At 38.8% G+C, this 20,240-nt stretch overlaps 1 protein-coding gene across 2 annotated transcripts in view; it reads right to left on the bottom strand.

The window, feature by feature from the left end:
- The window catches only part of WWOX (WW domain containing oxidoreductase), a 496,680-nt gene extending 488,252 nt beyond the window's left edge, over positions 1-8,428 (bottom strand). For both annotated transcript variants that reach the window (XM_062586320.1, XM_062586321.1), the window contains exons 1-4: positions 8,279-8,428; positions 5,635-5,699; positions 3,925-3,982; positions 2,784-2,962 (exon numbers count right to left, since the gene is read on the bottom strand). In XM_062586320.1, coding sequence (XP_062442304.1) covers positions 2,784-2,962; positions 3,925-3,982; positions 5,635-5,699; positions 8,279-8,385 — 409 coding nt within the window. In that variant the 5' untranslated portion in view covers positions 8,386-8,428. The remainder of the gene's footprint in view (positions 1-2,783; positions 2,963-3,924; positions 3,983-5,634; positions 5,700-8,278) is intronic.
- Between the last annotated feature and the right edge of the window lie 11,812 nt (positions 8,429-20,240).

The following is a 20,240-nucleotide window of genomic DNA, read 5'->3' as shown; positions in this document are numbered from 1 at the left end:
CCCACTTAGAGCACGTTAGTATTCTGAAAATAAATAATTACTTACTCCTCAAAATATTCAGGGAGGAAAACAGTCTCTCCAATATACACAAAGAGTTCAAAACTAAGATCCACAATATAAAAGGAAGCACAACATGGAATTTCAAAGCTAACTGGGAATAAGCTCCAAAACTGGAAGTGCTCTGCTTGGAGAGCCAAAGCATTGTGTAGACATGCTAAAACTCATAGGGATCGCTACACTATGATCCATTATATGACACAGACACATTCACAGCATTTTACCAAGAGTTACAAAGCACAGTTTAGAGTAAAGCTAAAACTCACATTTTAATGACTCTGACAACCCAGTTTCAAAAAAACTTCAAATTCTGCCAAGTATGTTAAAATTAAGAACACTATTAATCAAGCCCAAAAGGAAAGTGCTCTCTTCACACAACACCAAGGTATTTGTACCTTGTTTTTCCTTCACATAGATCTACCAGAAGTCACACCTAACACAAGTCTTTCTCAAATTGTCTCCTTCCTTTGAGGTCTGAGAGGTGATTTAGATATAGGAAAAAAAGAAGCTAGAATACATAAGTAGCCTAAATCCTAGAACTGCTTTTCTCCTTAGTCCTTGCTGCATAGCAGTTGGTAAATAATATCAGGCACAGAGCCCAGGATAATAGGTCTAAGAAATGCAAAATGTCCTGTGCAAGAGATGAGTTACACAGGTCATAACACTATCCTAACCCACATGTCCTTCTTACATCAACTTGATAGTTTGGGACTCCTTATGTCCTAACTTTGTGCTGCTGCGCAGGCCCAAAGCTTACCTCACTAATGCTCCAGCTGTCATCGGTACAGTTCTGACCAGAGGTGATATGCTGCCCTCATCTATTAAGAGGCCAAAAAATTTTGCATACAGTTGAACCACACAAAAACTTACACACACACCAACATGTGTTTTTTAACGTTATATAGAAGAAAAGACCAGGCCAACACTGTAGCAAATACACTACCCAGACAGCTGATCAGTTTGCTCAAACAGGTACCAATAAATGGCAGTCCTCTGTCATTTCAGATGCTCTTGACATGTAATAGTTTTTTCTTACAGTCAACAGTCACAGGCAACAAAGACTTGGTGCAAAGACATGTTTACTTCCTTCCAATTAACACAGATTATCAACTAAAGGCAGAAACAGGAAAAAAAAAGAAATTTTGACAATAGCATCATACATCTTCGGATAATCTTTCACCACATACGAAACTTTCATTCAGCAAGACTGGTAGCTCAAGATAGCTCTTGCTGAAGGCAAATCATATTTGAGCCCAGGAATTCTTAAATATTCTGAGACTAAACAGTTGCATAAAGATCAAATACTACTGCTGGATGCAATTTAAAGACATGCTGTACTAAAAATCTGGAATGTAAAGCTTCCTGGAAAACAAAAACTAATTCCTCATTGAGACAGGTAAGTACACTTGATACACTAACTGCAATACCAACCTACAGTTCCATTGCACATCAAGCAATGGTTGGAGGATGTGTGCTGATAAGGCATAAAGCTGTAAGCTACAATAAAGCTCTAAATTTTTTATCAGACTCCTGCAAGGAAGAGTCTGACACTTCCTTCAAATAATTAAGGGGTAAAGACCAAGATAATTCACTGAAATGTCCTCCTATTAACCCACTGCACAGCTAATCTTCAGGCTCTTCCAATGTCCTTACAGACACATTCAAGTCAGATCCTACTCTTAAAAGACATCAAATTACGATTATAAAAGGACTATTTCAGTATTACTGAAGTTCCCCCACAAAGTAAAACTACAAACAATAAACAAAACTAAGATTGAAAATTATTTATCTTTAGGTAGATCTCATGATTTGCCAGAAAAGTTCAAATCTGACACCAAATCACACCTGTATTTTAATATTTGTGGCTCCTTCCTGGATTTAGGCCACAGGAATAGAAAACAGCTATCCTGTGCAGTTTGCAGACAGAAAATTCAAACAGTTTAGTAAATTAAATTGGAGAAGAAACTCTGTCTTCTGAAAAGACTAGCAAAGCCCCTAAGCACCAAAGCTTCATTATAAAAATGAAACCAAAGCAGCTAATAAGAATCACTCAACTACTCACCAGTTACAGAAATAACATTATGTATCAGCTACCTTGACTAGGTAAGTGTCTAAATGGATTTTTATGAACCAGCTTGAAACTATCATAGAAAATGCAATTAAAAGGGATTTCAGAAGGATATAAACACTATTTTTTTGCCTCAGAGCAGTATCACTCATGCCATTCAGGCACAAGTTCATCATCAATTTGATTTGCAAATACTTTCAGAGATAAGGATTCTACAGCCTGCTTGTGAGATCTTTTCCCACATTCACCAGTTGCCATTAGAAACTTTTCCTGAACACTTTATCGGAACCCTCTTGTAGCAATACAAGCCTTCCTCCCTGTCCTAACTCCAAGATCATAAAAAGACACTGTTTGCCTTCACAGCAGGCTTTCACATATTTACATAACATAAAATGCCTCTATAGGAATTTTCTAGATAAAATTTGTTTCAAAACTTGATATCGTTTCCATGGCTCTCCTCTGGACTCCACTTTCTCCACATCTTTAGGATAGCTGTACACAAACTTGAGCGAAGTTTTCTAGCTCAAGGTTCTATAAGAACATCTGTATAGAATAAGTTTGAATTCCACAAGTACAGATTGAGAAACAACTCATCATGTCAGAGCTGTCTGTAAGATAAAAATAGTCGTACTTCACCTTGTGTGTAATGTTAACCTACCTATTCCTGAATTTGCTCCAGTGATTATAACCACTTTTCCACTCAAGTCACAACCCTGAAGTATTTCCATTGCAGTACTGTTTCCATCGTATTTTTGTCTAGTAGTAGGTTTTACTGGATTATCTTCAACTGTAAATGCCAATCTTGGGTCAAGGTAAGTAGTCCTTTTGTTTATGTGGCTGTAAAAGAACACAAATTCAATTGTTTTGATCCTCTGTACTCTCCATTTAGATTTTAAATGTTCTATCTCCACCACAATTGCATACAATTCCAGGGGACTACTTACATTCCCTCCAATTTTTTTTCTCCTCAGTTTTGCTAAAATTATCTAGATTACTTATTTATTAACCATTTTTCCAACTGTGATAGTATTCATTAAGATTTGTTTTCAAGTACTTCACAACTTTTTTCAGAAAATTTCTGAAAATACATACTTTGCAGCAACTTTCACTTTTCAATCCTTACTTATAGGACAGAGAGGCCACACTCAAATTTTGGACTGTGGATATTCTTCATTTTTACAATTCAGTTTAAGATAATCATCCCATTTTGACCTTTTAATTAAAAAAATACAGAAAGGCAGTGTCCCCATACAGAAATGTTTGCAGAAAGATGTTTCTGCTTCTCTGAACTCCTTCCTCCCTTAGCTTTCTAAAAATCTCCTCTAGTTTAATTTCTGTCTTCTCCTTTCTTTCTATGCTTCAGATTGCATATCAGTCAATGCTGCAGCAATTTTGTTTTCATCCTGTATCTTTTAAGATCTGTTGCAACATTTATAATCAACCATAAAGTTCTAGATAACTTAAAGTTGTATATACAGTAGTTATATGCGAAGTTATACAAAGAAAACGAACCTACATAAACACTGCCTGAGAACAGACAACATTTTCAAGACATTCATATACAAGTCACTCATCTGTCACCCAACTAATATTTCTGTGCATGTGAAGAATTCAGTAAAGTACAAGTGGGTGTTGAGACATTACTAAATCTGTAAAATTTTTATCTAAATTCTAATGTTTTGCTTATGAGTTTTTGTAATACTAGCTGATATCACTGTATCATAACTCAAAAAGGCTACCAAACATGAAATATAGTTGGCCCATCTACTTGCCCATACCCTACATTTTCACATACTTACTCCACAAAATAGACTTGTCCACTTTCATCAGTCTCCTGCTCCCATCCATACGGCAGACCTAGAAAACACAGATAAAACGTCTTTTTTGCAGGCACTAAAGCACAGTCAGATTTGAGGTTTAAGTGATTTTTCAGACACAAGTTGGTAAAAGTCTACACTATTTCTATACGTAATGTACCTACCTGCTGCATTTGAATATTAGAATTTGAAAGGAGGACTGTTTCCCTAATCACCATGCAATTGATCTCTACTAAAAGTACCGTATGCAAGATATCTGAAACAACTGTAAGGACCAGTCTATTAATTATAGAGATACTCTAAAAATTCTTTTGAGGATTAATGTTATAGCACAAAGCAACAAAATGAGATCCTGATTCCTAGAATGTCACATATACAAATCCCTATACTCCATGCAGTTCAGTATCTACCCTAACAAAATAAACAGATAAAATACGGAACTAAACAACATGGAAATATACCACATATCAGCTGGAAGAGCAGAACACTGAAATGAGGTTGGGATACATTAAATCGAGGTTGTAGGGATAGGGAAGAGAACAAAAATAACAAATTTTTAGAAAATAAGTCTTTTTGTAAAACATCCCAAGAAAACATGTAACAGATAGTATTCCCAGTATTTTAAAGTCTATCTGAAAAGTATTTTATTATAGATGACTCAGGCTCTACTGAGAACATTCCATTTAGTTATACTCACATTACCAATGCCAAAACTAGTATGTCTCATCAACAAAACAGTCCTTCCTTAATGGCTTTAATTCTTTACCAGGCTAAGATAAAGACAACTATCAAAGTCAACTGTGTATTAGTACCTGGTATATCCTTCTATAATATCCACTTCTGTCTTCATGATCTATTCCCTTCTGTATTATCAATATCCATGTAATACCATCTTATTTAAAATATTAAAGTTTTTTTTTTTTAAGTTTTACCATTTGTCCTTTTACACAAAACCCTGAAGATGTAACAAATTCCTTTGTCATACATGTTTTTCTTCACATTCAGTCAAGCTTTCTCCTCAAATATCCTGGTTGGTTAAGCTATTTAAAATCATATTAACAACTTTTCTCCAAAATCACTCTCCAGCTCGGATTAGGTAGAGTAACGTTAAGTTATTCAGCATCATTTTTCTTCTTTTCAGAAATATCCCCAAGAACACCACAGAAAAATTTCTAGGAAGCTCTAATTTAAGGTAAGACCCTTAATAACTCATATGCCACTGGAAGAATCCTGCAAACCCATGCTCTCTCCTGTCCTGACACAGAGGTTCAAGAGGGTTAGGAAAAATGAGTAAGATGGCAATTAATGGAACTTCCCTTTGTGCCACTCTTTGACAGGCAGTTACAAGAAATATAATCCAACTATACATACTATCTGATGGGCATTGAGAGATCATAACCCAGTCTAAGAATTCCACCCTGCAATTATGCTTTACAAGCCACACTAAAATAAACCCTTTATCCTGGAACTGGTACTTCAGCTTTATGCAGCACTACAAGAAAGCTATAAATACGCAAACTGATCACTGTACACAGACATAGGTAAAGCCCCACTGAAATCAGCTACACTTTGTAGGCTGGGTTCAACTATGTGCCTAGGGGCAATGAGATCAAGGTGAAATCTAGTTCCTGTAAAGACTGGGACTGTTGCTTGTAATATAATTTCATTACATTACAAAAGCTTAACACAAACCTCCTGCAACACGTTTCCTCTTTCCAGATTTAGGATGCTCCCACTGTGTTTTTTCTTCAAGATGACTGAAAAAAAAAATTAAGAAAGATTAAAAACAGCCTAACAGTGCTCTTTCTGATGCACTTCAATCAGAGGGCTTTTTTTTTAATACAGCACAGAACATAGCTTGTTTTTCTTAAAAAAAAATCAATCCTTTATTTAAAGGACTTCAAAGGTGCTGTGAGAAGTTATCAAACTTCCATTTTGCCACATTTCTGAGGGAAAAATAACTAGCAACAATGTAAGAGTTTATAAAAATTCAAACAAATGTTTGACTTCCAATCTAAATTTTGCTGCTCACAACAAGAAAGAAAACCCCTTGAGTAATTAGAGACTCAGACAATTTCTCTTAAAGATAGTGGCCCTTGGAAGGGAAAAGGATAAAAGAAGCAACAAAAGACTATCAGTACCTAATGAAAATAACATTAGAAGTTTGTAAACAACAAAAGCCCCTTTCTAAAATTCATTTCTAATGATCTTGATTTGTAACCTGTTAGGTAAACAAATTTGGATCTTTACACAAGCAACTTCTGATATGCTTTCCTGCCTGAAGTTGAAGGCCTTGAAGGGCTGACAGTTTATTTAATATGGATGACAATGACATCACATCTAACTTAGAGATCATTTTTTCCACTTAAAATCACTGTAACTTAATTAACTGTTAATTAACTGTGCCACAAGGTTTTCTGTACTGCACACTAGTAAGCAAAGTAATAAACATACAAGCAAGGTTAAGGTCTTAACGGAACCAAAGTGATAAAATCAGTCTGATATTAAAATAATTGACAAAAGATAAAGTTTTAAACAATAACCAAGTGTTTAAGAGTCAGGCAGGGATTATTTGAAAGAGTGTCACAGCTGATAGCTGCCTGAGTATGAAATAAAGACAGGCAGAGCTACTGAATGCATACACAAGCAAGAACTAAACTCCAGATCTGGTACCAACAGCAAAGCACATGCAATAAGAGCAATTTTTTTCAGCCTAAGAAAATAAACAGTAAGCAGCACACAGCAATTCTATTATAGGAATCAGACCTGAATGATCTAAGACTAAAAGGATGACCTGTAGCAGCACTTTAATTTCAGGACATTCACATTCTAAAAATAAATAAGATCTTGAGTTCCTCCTGTAAAACAAAAATTGTTGTATTTTACCTTATGTTTAGTGTTCCTCGCTTTAGTCTGATGCAAGATACGTAACCAGATCCTCATATCTTTAAATAAACAAATACACGCCCACCAAGCTTTGGTAACTAGCCACATGCACACCTGGTTCATCACAAAGACCTTTAAAAGTCTTAAATAAAAGTAACTCCATTGTAGCTCAGTCTATAGGTCATATCGCTGATGAGGTTTAAAAATACATTTTCAGAACCTGCAAAGGTACCACACAGGTGTGGAGCTTATATTAAAGGCAACAATAGCACAACGCCTTTTCATTTGAACTGTATTTACACACACTGGCAAGATTCTTAGGTGCCAAAGATTGAATTTGTTATTAATTTAAATGGAGTTAATTCAGTTTCACAACAGCTAACAACCAGGTCTATTGAATCAATTGTTTGTGCAAGAACAATTAATCCTAAGAAGTGATACCTCACTATTTTGCACGTTTTCTAAGATCACCTAGTGATTCCCTTCTGAAGGGGCTTCTAAAGCGAAAGGCTGTATAAGGAACTCGAGCTAAGATCAGCAATTGACTAGACAAGCTTAGTAGTGCTTATAAACCAAATATCAGATAAAATAAAAAGCATTTTGTTTAGTGTTTGTGGATAAAAGCTTGGGAGAAAGCAGCCAGCTCATTACAGGTAAGGCAGGCTGCCTGCACTATCCTTTTCCTCCTTTCTATGGAAGGGAGTAAGCCTTATAGCTTTAAACAAACTGAAACGCAGGCTCCAAGGTCACCACGGTTATCGGAAACCGTAAGAGAAAGCAAAATGTATTAATGTATATTCCACTGAGTTAATCTTGTGAGCACTCTGTTGTAACGGGTGCGGATATGACAGTGTTCAAAGTGGCAGCGCAGATGGTGCCAAAGGCAAATTTGTGGTAAACTGAGGAGCTGAGGGTGACTACTTACTCTTTTCATGTTCTACTGCACACGTCTCTATTCCTGCAAAGAGGAAAACTACGAGAACTGCACAGAAGCTGCGCTCGGGAGCGCTAGGCGCGTTGCAACACGGCCGCAGCTGTGCTCCAACGTGCTCGCCCGGCCAGGCGCGCCTCGAGCCGCTCCGCCGCCCTTCCCACACGAGGCGAGGGCTGCGGTCGGCACCGCTCTCCCCCACCTCCCGCCTACGCGGCGGGACCCACGGGAAATCCCCTCCCCTCGGGCTGCGGAGGCGGCACAGCGCAGGCCCCGCGGGCGCCGAGCCCGCCTCTCCACGCCCCCAGGAGCCGGGAAGGCACCAAACGCAGCAACGGAGCCGCAGAGGCACGGGGCCGCCGCCGCCGCCGCGACCCCCGCCGCCAGCTCCGCCCTGCGCGGGGCGGGCGCGAAATGGCGGCTCCCGCCTCCCCCGCGCCGAGGGGAAGAGCGGGGCAGCCCCTGCTCCCCGCCCCGGGGGCGGGAGCGGCTCCCCCCGCCTCTCCCCCGCTCCCTTACTTGGCGTAGTAAACCCAGCCGTCCTTGGTGGTCCGCTCCTCCCAGCCGGGCGGCAGCTCCTCCTCGCTGTCCGTGTCCTCCAGCCCCGCGTACTTCAGCGCCGCCATTAGGACGGGGGCTCCACGCAACGCCGCCGCCGCCGCCTCGCCAGCCGGCGGGCGCGCGCGGGACCGCCCCTTCCGGCCGGGCCAGCCAGTGGCGCGGCGCGGCGGGCCGCGGGCACGCTGGGAAGTGTAGTCCGGCGGGCGGAGCGGCGGCGCCACCGCGCGGCGGCGGCCGGCGCTGCGGCGCGGTGCCGCCCTCACAGGCGTTACCGGGGGTTCCCGCCGAGGAGCCCCGGCGCGGCACGAAACCTCCCGGCGCGGCTGGAGCGTGTGAGGTTTCGGTGGGGGCTGGGCCCTCCACGAGGCGGCAGCCCGAGCCCCAGAAAGCAGCGGAAGATGAACCGTTCCTAAAGCTTTCCTGGGGCGAGCGGTGGAGGCTGGTGGAAAGGCCTGGGGAAGGAGGCCGCGGGCACGGCCCGCCCGGCCCGTGGCTCGTCGGCTGCTCCAGGCGAAGCCTCTCGCTGCCGTGTGTAAGTATCCACGCGCCGTCGTGGAGCGCGGGGCGGCCAGGAGACTCCCGCCCTTAGGGACGGCCGCCCAGGCGGCTCGTAGGCCCCTCTTCCAAACCTCGGTCATCCGGTGGCACGAATCCCATCGGATCAGCCGTTTCCAAGGACTGAGGCGCTACAAGTATATGAGAGCAAATTACAGGAATTTCAGTCGTGGCAGTCCTGCCGTGCGTCTGGGACAGAAGCACGCCGCGCATTGGCGTTACTTGGCTGACATGAACTACCTGCCTTCACCGCTGATAGTCCTTTTGATCACGTACCCGTGTGCCAGCATCCTCATACGTATTTGTGTAACTAAACGCGATTGTTAGCATTTGTAGCAGCATCTTCCCCTTGCCGTCCTTTGGCAGGTTTTTTTAAGGGGAAGGGAAAAAAAACAACAAAAAAAAAAACTAATCCCAGTGTTGAACAGTGACTGTAATCACTGGAGACTGCACGAGATGGCAGTGTAGTCACACAAATGCTATGAAGTGCCCTAACTCCTTTGGGTAACATTTTTATGCACTGTTTGAGGCACTGACCTGTATGGCTCACTCACTTCCCACTAATGGTGTGCATGTCTGTCTAGAAAAAGCAACCTGAACTTCTCTCTGCCCTGCTACCCCCATCACTTTGCATGTTCCTCTGAGAAATTACAGCTACTGAATTATCTCCTGTTGGAGATAAATACTCATGCTTCCCCAGGCACCAGTTTTCATGAGACTATTTCTGGGAGTGTTGAAAAACACTGTGACCATACTCTCTCAGGAAGGGAAACTTCAATGACATGTTCATTTCTAATCCAGAAAGCAGCTGAAACACTTCATAGGTGACTGAATGGAGAGATATGCCAGACCTCGAGGAATTTACTCATTTAAGAAGCAATAGAACTGTAAAAATACTTAGTTGTTAGATTTCTTCTTGTTACAATCTTAATTATTCAGTGCCAAACATTCCATTATTTGTGCTTAATGAGAACATGGAAATAATCAGTCTAACATCCTATCTCAAGCATCTGTATTACATAAAGCATACATTTTGTCCTAAATATAAAGAGCAGCATTACAGTATCTGAATGCAGAGAGGGTATAGTACACTTCAGATTAGATAGAAAAAGAATGTCTTAGTAGTGGGCACATATATGTAGATGTATACATTATACACTGAACAGAAATGCTACCTTTCATGTAAAAATATTTGTGCTGTGAATGAAAAAGCGAAGACTTTGTTTGACAGAGCTTAGTGTGTCAGTGCAATTTCAGTTTCTATGGAAAAAAAATCAGAAATCCCACACTTGCCTCTTTGAAACTTAAGAATCAGACTCCAACAGTTATGATACTTGTCACAAATGTTTATTCCCTTGTACTTCGAACAACCTCCTACTTTTCAGAATATTTTCATTAGAAAAAAGAAGTCACAAGTTTTGATAATTTGGCCGCTCATGTTATTTACTGAATTATTTCAAAGCATATTGAAATTCAACTATATTTTTCAAATAAAAATTGTGGCAAATGGAGGATACATCCCCTTTCAAAGGGTCAAAGATGTCCTTTGCCATTTTCTCCAGCTTGTGTGTGTGTGTTTATGTGTATGTAATATTACTACCCATTTTTTTGCACTGCAGAGAAAGAATGGGTCTGTATTTTAGTTACTACAGTGATATCATTCGTCATGTTCATTCAGACAGGGCAGTAAATAATCCATTCTGCTTAAAATCTTCTGTCACTTGCTTTGGGTGTTGTATTTTAGCAGAAAGTGCTTCAAAGAGATCGTTCTGATCCATTGCTGTAGGAATCCTCCAGATTAATTCTTCTGATGATTCTAACACTTTCAGACCAAGATTAATTCTACAGCCTGCCAGAAAGTGGATAAATTAAAACAAGAAGACATTTAGAAGTGGTTGTTGTTTTCACAATAACATAAATGTCAGTTAGAATCTTAATCCCATTTTCTGTTAGATCTACTTCAAATCATCAAAACTAAATGTATTTGTCTAGTTTCTCCCTTGGAAACATAGATGTAAGTTTGGTCATATAATTCCACAGGCAAGCCTGAGGCAGCAAAAATCTTAACGTGTCCTTAACATCAGTCAAAGGCTTATCTGCTTTGCTGAATCATGGTCATTGCTTGTCAAAAGATTTGGGTACTGATTTATCTGACAGAGATTTTGGTACTGGTTATCTGGACAAGAGAGAAATAATCATGATATATTGTAAAAGCATCCAGATGCACAGTAAAATGTTGATTCATCCTTTTGATGGAGCATGTGTCTATTTGTCAGAAATCACAATTTAGGAGTATGAGCAAATTCTGAACAGCTCTCAGGTCATAATTTTTCAGCAGTTGTCAGAACATGTTTGCACAGGCTACACCTGTTTCTTTTCAGGTGAAAATCTTGCCTTCATGATTCATTCCCTTTTTACCTCAGCATTATATTAAAGCACTTTGCTTGAGGCTGTGGTTTTAATCCAGTAGGATGTAGTAAATGAGTATTTGAGCTGCTACCAACTGTGAATGGACCAGATCCTTCAAGTGAACGAATAAATATTAATTTTTCTGGTGTCATTAAAGACAGATCTCCATTAAAATTTTCAGTAGATCACTTTCATACAAAGTTACAGGAATGGTTTAAAATTCTGAAATCCATAAGTTTTTAACCAAGATTATTTTTAGAAATTTAAAGAATTTTATCTGCCTTCCTTCCACACAATAGCATTTTCAACAACGTTTCAAAGTTCAGTAGGATTTAAAAATGCTTTTGACGATCTTCCAGTTTCATCTGAGAACAATCTAAGGGACATTTTGCATACAGAATTTAACTATGAGACCTTCATGAAAACTGAACAGTTGGAATCACAGTCATAAGGTAAACCTAAAATAGTGATTCTTATTTATCTTTGTGGTTCTATGGTTGTATTCCCAGAGAAAGCTGTATTTCCAGAGAAAATGGTATACTAGTAAGACGAAAAAAATTGTGGAATACAAGTGTACCTTGATTAGTAACCTGAGATAGGCCAGATTTGAATATTGTAAAGTCTACATTTTATTAATGTAATAGTTCGGTATCTATTTGTTGTTGAATGTGCGCAATGTGGAAATGAAAGTGCATGATCATATTAGATGTCCTTACATGCAAACTGTGATATGTAGCTAACAGAAATATTAGTTCAGTTCAAAATGACAAGAAAATTCATGATAGGAAGTAGTATCTGGTTTTGGTCAGGCATCAAAAAGGATATAACTTTATCTTCTTTTCTTTCTTATTTTGGTAAGAACTTGCTATTGCTCTCCACTATCTTTAGGCTGCAGCAAACATTACCCACTGCAGAAAACTGCAAGTGAAATAATCCAAAAGATGAAGCAGTGTTCAGCTATATTTTCAGCCTATGTGTATGATATTTCCAAGAGCTTTAGGCTGTTTTGCCTCATGTACTAGGAATTCTTCATCATATTTGTTTATTTTAAGCTTAAATTAAAGTATATTTGGCCTTGAATGCCCCAGTGCACTGACAGTAGTGCATTTCCTTTCTTTTTGTGTTCGTGACCAAGTGGTTTCTTTATTTACCAAACCTTAATACATATCAGTATGCACAAAAACCTCTAAGACAAATTCCAATCTTACCAGTGTCAAAATTTAACATTCCAGAAACAACTTCTTCCTTAATGACAGCATTGTCCCCCTCAGTGAAGGCTGCTGTGATCTTAGAGAGTCTCCTGCTATACTGGATGTGATTCAGTCAGTTCATTCATCTTGGATTCTTATATCCATCTCTTAGACATTGAAAGATTGATGGAATATATTCTTCATGATCTAGAGAAAAAGAAAAGGCAAGCCTTTCTACCTATAAAACCACACTTTAACATACAGAGAAGTATTTACCTATTCACCTACAAAGATGCAAAATTGGAAACTGCAGAGCTAGAAAAAAAAAAAGAAGTGAAACTTGGATATCTCTAAATGCCTTTAAATGTTTGGCTATAGGCTATAATTGCTTAACACAGACAAGAAGGGGAAAGGTGAATAAAAATAGCTAGTGAAAAAATAGATTAGTGATATACCTCAGTGCAACAAACACTTTTCTTTCATAATTTCTCAAATAATCTCTCTGCTTGAGTTCAGTGAGACCACTTACACACTTAAAGTGAAATGTGGAAATATTTGCAGCATCACACCTCAAGAGCATAGGAGAATGTCTGGTTCATTTTTCCTTTTTAGTCCAGCTCCTAAGGGTACAGTGAGGATGCTAGACTACACATGTGCAGCATTACTGACAATGAGAGAAATTATTTTGACCGCAAGAGAAATTATTTTGACCACAGACATGAAGAAGATTAAGTTTTCATTGTGAGATATTTAAAAGCATCCACATGATTTGGGTGTAATTATTCAGGAGAAATGAAAAAGATGGAGCAAAACTAAAAGAAGGTAGACCAGTCATTATAACTGTTTATATCTTAATCACCAGAACCCTTTCTTAATCAAATGAGCTATCACTCCTATTAATCTCATCTTTCATGAGCTTCCTCATATTCAGAACAATGGATGCAGCCCTTGGACAACCTATAACAAAGAAAAGGCTCAACAGTCTAGAGCATGTGTAGATTACCACAAACCAGGCAGTAGGTTTAGACACAATAGCACAGCCTTCTTCTGTAAGGCTTCCTGGAGGTGAGAAGGGGTAGGGAGGAGAATGGCAACTCAGACTAATGACAAATACCTTATTTTTGTAAAATAGCCGTATAAGTCATTAGTCATGTTTCTTTGTTTGAAGTTAAATGGTCTACAGTCTTGCAGAGCTGAAAATGTGTCCTGTAGAGTCAGCCTTATCATCTAAATAAAATGTCATCTAAATAAAATAAATTAAATAGCATGAGGCCTACTGTATATCCCCGAGGCATTTCACTTCGTAATTCTCCTCAGTGGTTTGTTAGCTTCTGTTTATAGTCCTTCAGCCAATTTTCATTCTGCCTGAAAATCAATTTGAATTCAGTAAGAGGCAGTAGTACATTCATTTACATTCCTGACATCCTCCGATTCTGTAATTCAATAACAAAAAAGCAGTCACAGTTGCTTAGTCTACTAACTTAGTGTTAAGATGATCGAATGAGAACAAAAGCATTTATGGAAGTACAAATTAAGGAATACATTGGGTTTAAATTCAAATGTTACATAATGACCTGGAAAACACAGTGCACTTCACTGAATGGTTCATCCATATAGGAGAAAAAAAAATCAAATGGTTAAATTCTCATGTTGGCACTGTGTAGCTAGATTTTCAAAAGGGCTTAAGTTATTGAGTGCTAAATCTTTTTGAACCTTGGGTCCTTATTCTGAACATTGTACTCTTAAAAACTTAGTCATAAGTTCCCTTGAAAGTCTAGCTTTTATTGTACAAGATGTTTGAATTAAGGTATTCACCTTTCCTTACTGAATAAGGATGTGTGTTCTGTGGTTTTGAAGAGGGACCAGGGGAGAAGTTACTTCCAAAAATAGTCTGTTCTTGTGCAACCTTTAAAAATGAAAAACAGATCTTTAAAGAGTAATGGTTAACAATGTGCCCTCATTACTCATATTACAGTTGCTTTTCTTGGCACGAAAGATCCTGTACTGGAGCCTCCATTCCATAGTTGGACAGAATCCAGCATTTTAAACCTCCAATCAGACTCACAAAACTTTTCACATTTACTCTGGTTTTGGTGGTAAAATGAAACCCTCAAAATGTGTTAACAAAAAAATCTTCAGACACACACTTTCATATCCCTAAGCCAGACACAACTCTAATGGACATCTTCTGCTATAAACATTTAACTAATGTTCTGAATATTCATATACTACATATGATGGTGATAAAAAGCAGATCTCAGTCCTCTCATCTAAAGATTGTATTACTGAACATTTTTCACATTATTCATTGCCTTCTAATAATCAGTGTGATTTCTTTGGGAGCAGAGCTTAGTAACAGACTATTTCTCTTTTTACTCAATTAAAGTCAATTGTTTCTTGATCTTACAGAAGAATGTGAAGAATCTTCCCGGTTCCTGACACAGGAGAAGGAGCAGAGATGTCTAGCTAGTATACGTATCACTATTGAGCAAGAAGGTAAATAGAAGTAAGCATAGTAGAAGTAAAGGTTCTTATAACTCCATGGTATTTCCCCGCAAAGCTTACTGATCTATGCAGAATGCTATACTAAGGCTAAAAGATAGTAATAGTAAACATCACTTCCTAATACTGCCTGATGAGTATGGAAGTTAGTGAAGACCTGTGACATGGTCACAGGTTGCAACAGCTGTGTGGTATTGCTTTCTTAGGATTGAGTTTTAAGAAAAAAAGGCACATCTATAGCACCTGAGACAGACAGCTTTTCTCAGGAGAGCTTCATAGCTCAGATTCAGGTCCATGCTGAATGATTACATAGCTTCCAAAAAGGAAACTATGTCTGGTTGTCTCAGAACATGATTAGAATGAACATGCAACTTCATGCTGCTGACTCCATAGATGTATCATATTCATTTTAGTCTGATGTGTATCTTTTCTCATCAGTTGTTTTGAAGAGGATAACTTGTTGCTACCAGGCAGAGCTGGTTAGAGATCAACTTTTCATTTTTGGTTGCTTTCTACTTACCTCTCTTCCCTCCACCCAAGCTCTCTCTTTTCTCTCACGGGGAAAAAAAAACTCAAAAATTTTCTGCTTAATTTGATCATTTCCCCCCCCCCCCCGTTTTTTTTGTTTGTTTTTTATCTTTTTTTTGGGGGGGGGGGGTTGACCACAGAACAAGACAAGCCATTATTTATCCAGTTCTACTAATGAGCTCCTTTGTACCCTGCATAATGAAGAACATCTGCATCCTACATAAAGCCTGGCATTTCTCTGCCTATTTACCAATGTTCTTTTTCTCTTTTTTTCCAACGACTGAATGGATTAACAGTGCAATACTAATAATGTAGTACATTATTAGTAAGAAAAGGAAACTGGCAGAATCTCCAGAAAAAAATCTATTCTTATCACCTTCCTGTAATATTTTAGTAGTATTACTCAATTCATATGGTAATCATTTCCTTCTAATCAATATTTCTTGTATAGCCTTTCTTATTCATTCCCACTTATTCTACTTGCCAAGAAAGCTGAATGAAACCATTGGGGGTATCTGTTTTCCATGATACTGAGAATAGATTAATAATACTGGCAGCATGCTTACAAAAAAGATGTAATTCATTAATTAACACATAAATGTTTGCTAAAGGTTAAGAAGTCATTAATTTGTGCCTTAAACAACTATTACAAAGACCAGCCAACCAGTAAATTGCTTGTAAATATAAAACCTGTTTTGATGTGCTTAGAGTAGCTCACAAAATTTCTTAATAAAAAGGGCCGCCTAGCATCCATCACTTAGCTCTTTGGAAATACTTCCATGGGCTGTTTTGTGCATCATTGCTTGAATGGGTTTAATATGATTTTATTGTATTATTCATATTAATACTTTTTATTTTTCTGTAGTGTTTTGGTCTTATGGGTGGGATTGTTTGGAAGACATTTTTGGAGGGAGGAGAGAGAGCATTTTGCAAGCTACCTTGTGATGGCTGAACAACTACCAGTAATCCAGGTTGAGACGAGATATGTGGCACACAGTACTTATGTAAAGTGTTACTAACAGTTTACTTATTAACTCTTATTAAAAGTGTGCTTATGCAATTAGAGCTCAATATTCCAGTCACTGACATTACCAAGCATCTGTACACACACACACACACACACACACACACACACACACACAGCTTTTATACCCTATGAACCCATCTGGTTTTACTTTAACACTAGAATGATACCTAGTTTCAGTAGGGCATCTCACAAAGAATGAGAAGTCTGAATTTGAAGATTTAAAAATGACAGCAGATCCTATCTTCTGGTGGATAAGGACTTCATTAAGTCTCTTGATGTCCCTGTTATGTCAGTAAGATTCAATGGATGTTAGATAGTTGCTATATATTGGCAAAAGTATTGTAGGAAAAACAACAATGCTATGCAAACAAAGGTTTAGGAAGATTCACATAGTTATATAAACCCTAAGATCCCATTGCCTTCTATTTAGCACAGTGTCTTTACGGTAGAATAGAGTGCATAACAGATAGCAGAAGCTGTTTACTTTGTTACCTGTCTCTGATCTCAATAGCTGCATTTGCTCCATATGCATTACAGGATTCCATAATGTAATCTGGTTTGATCTCAAGAACTGAACTGGGCTCTCTGCAGGATCCCTCCACTACCACAGTTACTTTTGGCAAGTCTGAATAAGTGATTCCTTATAAGGTCATCTGAAAACTAATTTTAAAAAGGATATTTGTATGTGACTATTGTGAATTTGCTAGGAAAGATGCATCAAGTAGTTCACATTCTTTCCTGTAGGAGTGTACCAGCAAAACCACCTATGAAAATGTAGTCCTATGTAATTTATGTCACTCAGCATTCAGTAATTCCTTTTGCAAGTATTACTCCTTTTGGTGAGTCCTCACCTGCCTTAATAATTCTATTAGATATGACTAGAGTGTATTCAGTTGCAGGGCCAAGCCTATGTGGAAGAATAGAATTTGTGCAGAATTTGCAATGCTAGAAATAGATAAATAGACCTGGAATAAACCAGTGACAGGCTGCTTCCTAGAATTCCCAAACTTTATTTTAGCAACAGACTATGAGGTAGGCAGAGTGCACAGACTCCAGCTTTCCTAGAAGCATCTCGTTTGTATCACGAATGTCCTAGAGCAGCACTGTGGCTGTATGGAGGGTAAAATATGAGGAATGCCAGCCTTTTATTTCTCTAGGATTGCTGTCCACCGAGTGATCTAGAGGCTGCCTTTGAGGACAGTGGGACAATTTATGCTTATGCCCATCAAAATGATATATCAGCTCAGAAGCTTTCTAGCAAAAATTGTATCATTTTTCAAGAACAAATAACTTGATACCTGCATTGCTGGTATCAAGTATGGAATCTTTATGGTTCTATTTATTGTTTTTATAGTTGAAGATTCAAAAAAATTACTGGTGATACATTTTATCTTCCAACTTTTTACTGTGGAGTTCTGGCATATGTTTTATCAGTCACGGTGAAAGTAGCAAAGAAATCAATTTGCTTAACTCCTGTCATTTAGTAACTGAAAATCTTACTCTGTAATACAGCTAAAGGTCAGGAAAAAATCTATTTACATTTTTGAGTATAACAATAAAAATGGGCTGATAATGTAAGTTATAGTAGCGCTAAGATAATGTTAGGCATGAGTAAACATCTCAGAGATAATGTTCAAGCCTCTGACCTTGGTGCTTGGAACAGAGGAAGCTATTTTGCATCCATTGCATCTGCATAGTTATGCCAACAGACTACACAGTCTTAAATTATTTGTGTTAGCCATAGATTTTGTGTGAAGCAGTAGTTTACCTGTGTGTCATATGTGTGAAATATATATACATTTTCATTAGAAACAGAACATTTATTCTCTTCTTCCCACTTCTCTAGCCAGTTAAAATTCTAATGTGAATATACAGTATCTGCTTGAACCAAGATGGGTATCTCTGTCTTCAACAGAGTGCAGTGAAATTCACTGAAATAGGGCCTTGTCAAATTTGAAGAGGCTTCCTAAAATAAATTCATATGAACTGTCCATATTTGCATTTCACCATATTGTTTTCTGCTTAATTAGACACTAGCCACCATTTGTTTTATGCTTTTAATCTCAATATTTTTCACTTTGCTCTAGCTAGCTCAGACTGATTGCTTTATGGAATATGTAAGATGGTAATTAGTTTAACAGCATGTTAGATTTATAGGGTGGTGCAACAATAACTCATTTTTGGCTAAGCTAATCATGTAGTGCACAAGAATATAATTATTCCAGACATACTGGAGTAAACATGAAATAGAACATTTACCAGCTGAACACTTGGCACAGCATCATCTGACCCAAGAATCAAGAAAATGTTGTTTGGGCCAAATCTAAAAACAATACTCAAAATTCAGAACAATGAAGTTAATTTAATATGTGCTTTTTCATAGGAGGAAAATTCGGGGTCTCTGTCAGAGGATGCTGTGACATTGGCAAGAACAGTCCTCACTCTCCCAGCTGCCACCTTTATAGTCTGGCACCAGGGTTCTTCAGCCTGGTTACTCTCAGTGCCAATCCCACATCTGCGCACTCAACTGCTGTGCTCAGGATGGAAGTATTTGTTATAATTCCTCTTAGGTACTGGATCTGACTCTTGGGAAGGAAAAAAAATCTTCAAGATTTGCTTCTTAATTTTTTGATGCTTTAGCATTGGTAAAATTGGGGTAATGATCTTCTTGTTTATCTAGATTGCAAGGCTTTGGAGCAAGCATTTTGTTTTACCATGTACACAAAAAGGTCCTGAACACAGGACATGATTGTATTTTAAATTAGAATAAACTAGAATAGAGTTAGAGTACTTAGAATAGAAACTGATTACGTACAGGAAAAAGTTAAACAAATTGGTCATCTTTTCAAAAGGGCTAATCCTGCAGCACTCAGGCACTTCTGGTTAAAGCTGTTTCTGTTCTGCCCTCAGAAAATAGCTTGCTTTTATAGTCCTTCTTTTCTCCTTTCTTAAGACCCCAACAACTCCTCTTTTTCCTCCTCTTATTCTTTATCATCCTACTCCTCCAAAAGCAAAGAGAGGGATTAACAGGAATACATTTTCCTACAAGCATGCTTCATAGACAGTGAATATCTTTTTTGTCTAAGCAAAAACTGTGATCAAAAGCACCAGTTTCAATTGATTTTCTAGGTACCTTGAACAACATCTCACGGAATAGCAACACCACTGACATGCATGCAAACCCCAGCTCAATGAAATACCAGCAAAATCACTACAAAAACTTAGAAAAATTCTTAAAATCATACATATTTCTAAAAGTTAGAAATAGCTTTTGCAAAAAAAGATGGAGAAGAACGCACCTGTGGTCAGCTTCAGTGATCAGCCCTTTCCTTAGCCCCTTCCCTGGAACATCTTTGTTCCACAGACACCTTTTCCAGAGATAGGAAGAGGGACTAAATGTCTGATGCCCCGCACTATGTGATACCTGTCCTTGGAGGGTGCTGACCCCCAGGAGAAACACGCTAGTTCCCAAGACTAGAGGTGCTCTGCAAGGGTTGTTCAGGGGTCGCAGCAGGTGCTGGGCCAGAGCTGCAGCCCTCCCGGGCTGGAGGGTAAGAGACTCCAGCGAGAGCCTTGGGGGAAGGTTTAACAGCCCTGCTCCCAGCTGGGACTGGGGACAAGACCCCTCTGACCTGCTGGCAGAGAGGCGGAGGGAGCCTTCCCCTCTGTGAGGATCACCCGTAGGGACAGAGACAGGGACAGGGGCGCT

This window comes from Rhea pennata, chromosome 13 (genome assembly GCF_028389875.1).
Source record: "Rhea pennata isolate bPtePen1 chromosome 13, bPtePen1.pri, whole genome shotgun sequence".
NCBI classification, from domain to species: Eukaryota; Metazoa; Chordata; class Aves; order Rheiformes; family Rheidae; genus Rhea; species Rhea pennata.
Note: the sequence above shows the minus strand (reverse complement) of the source record. Positions and strands in the feature narration are given on the sequence as shown.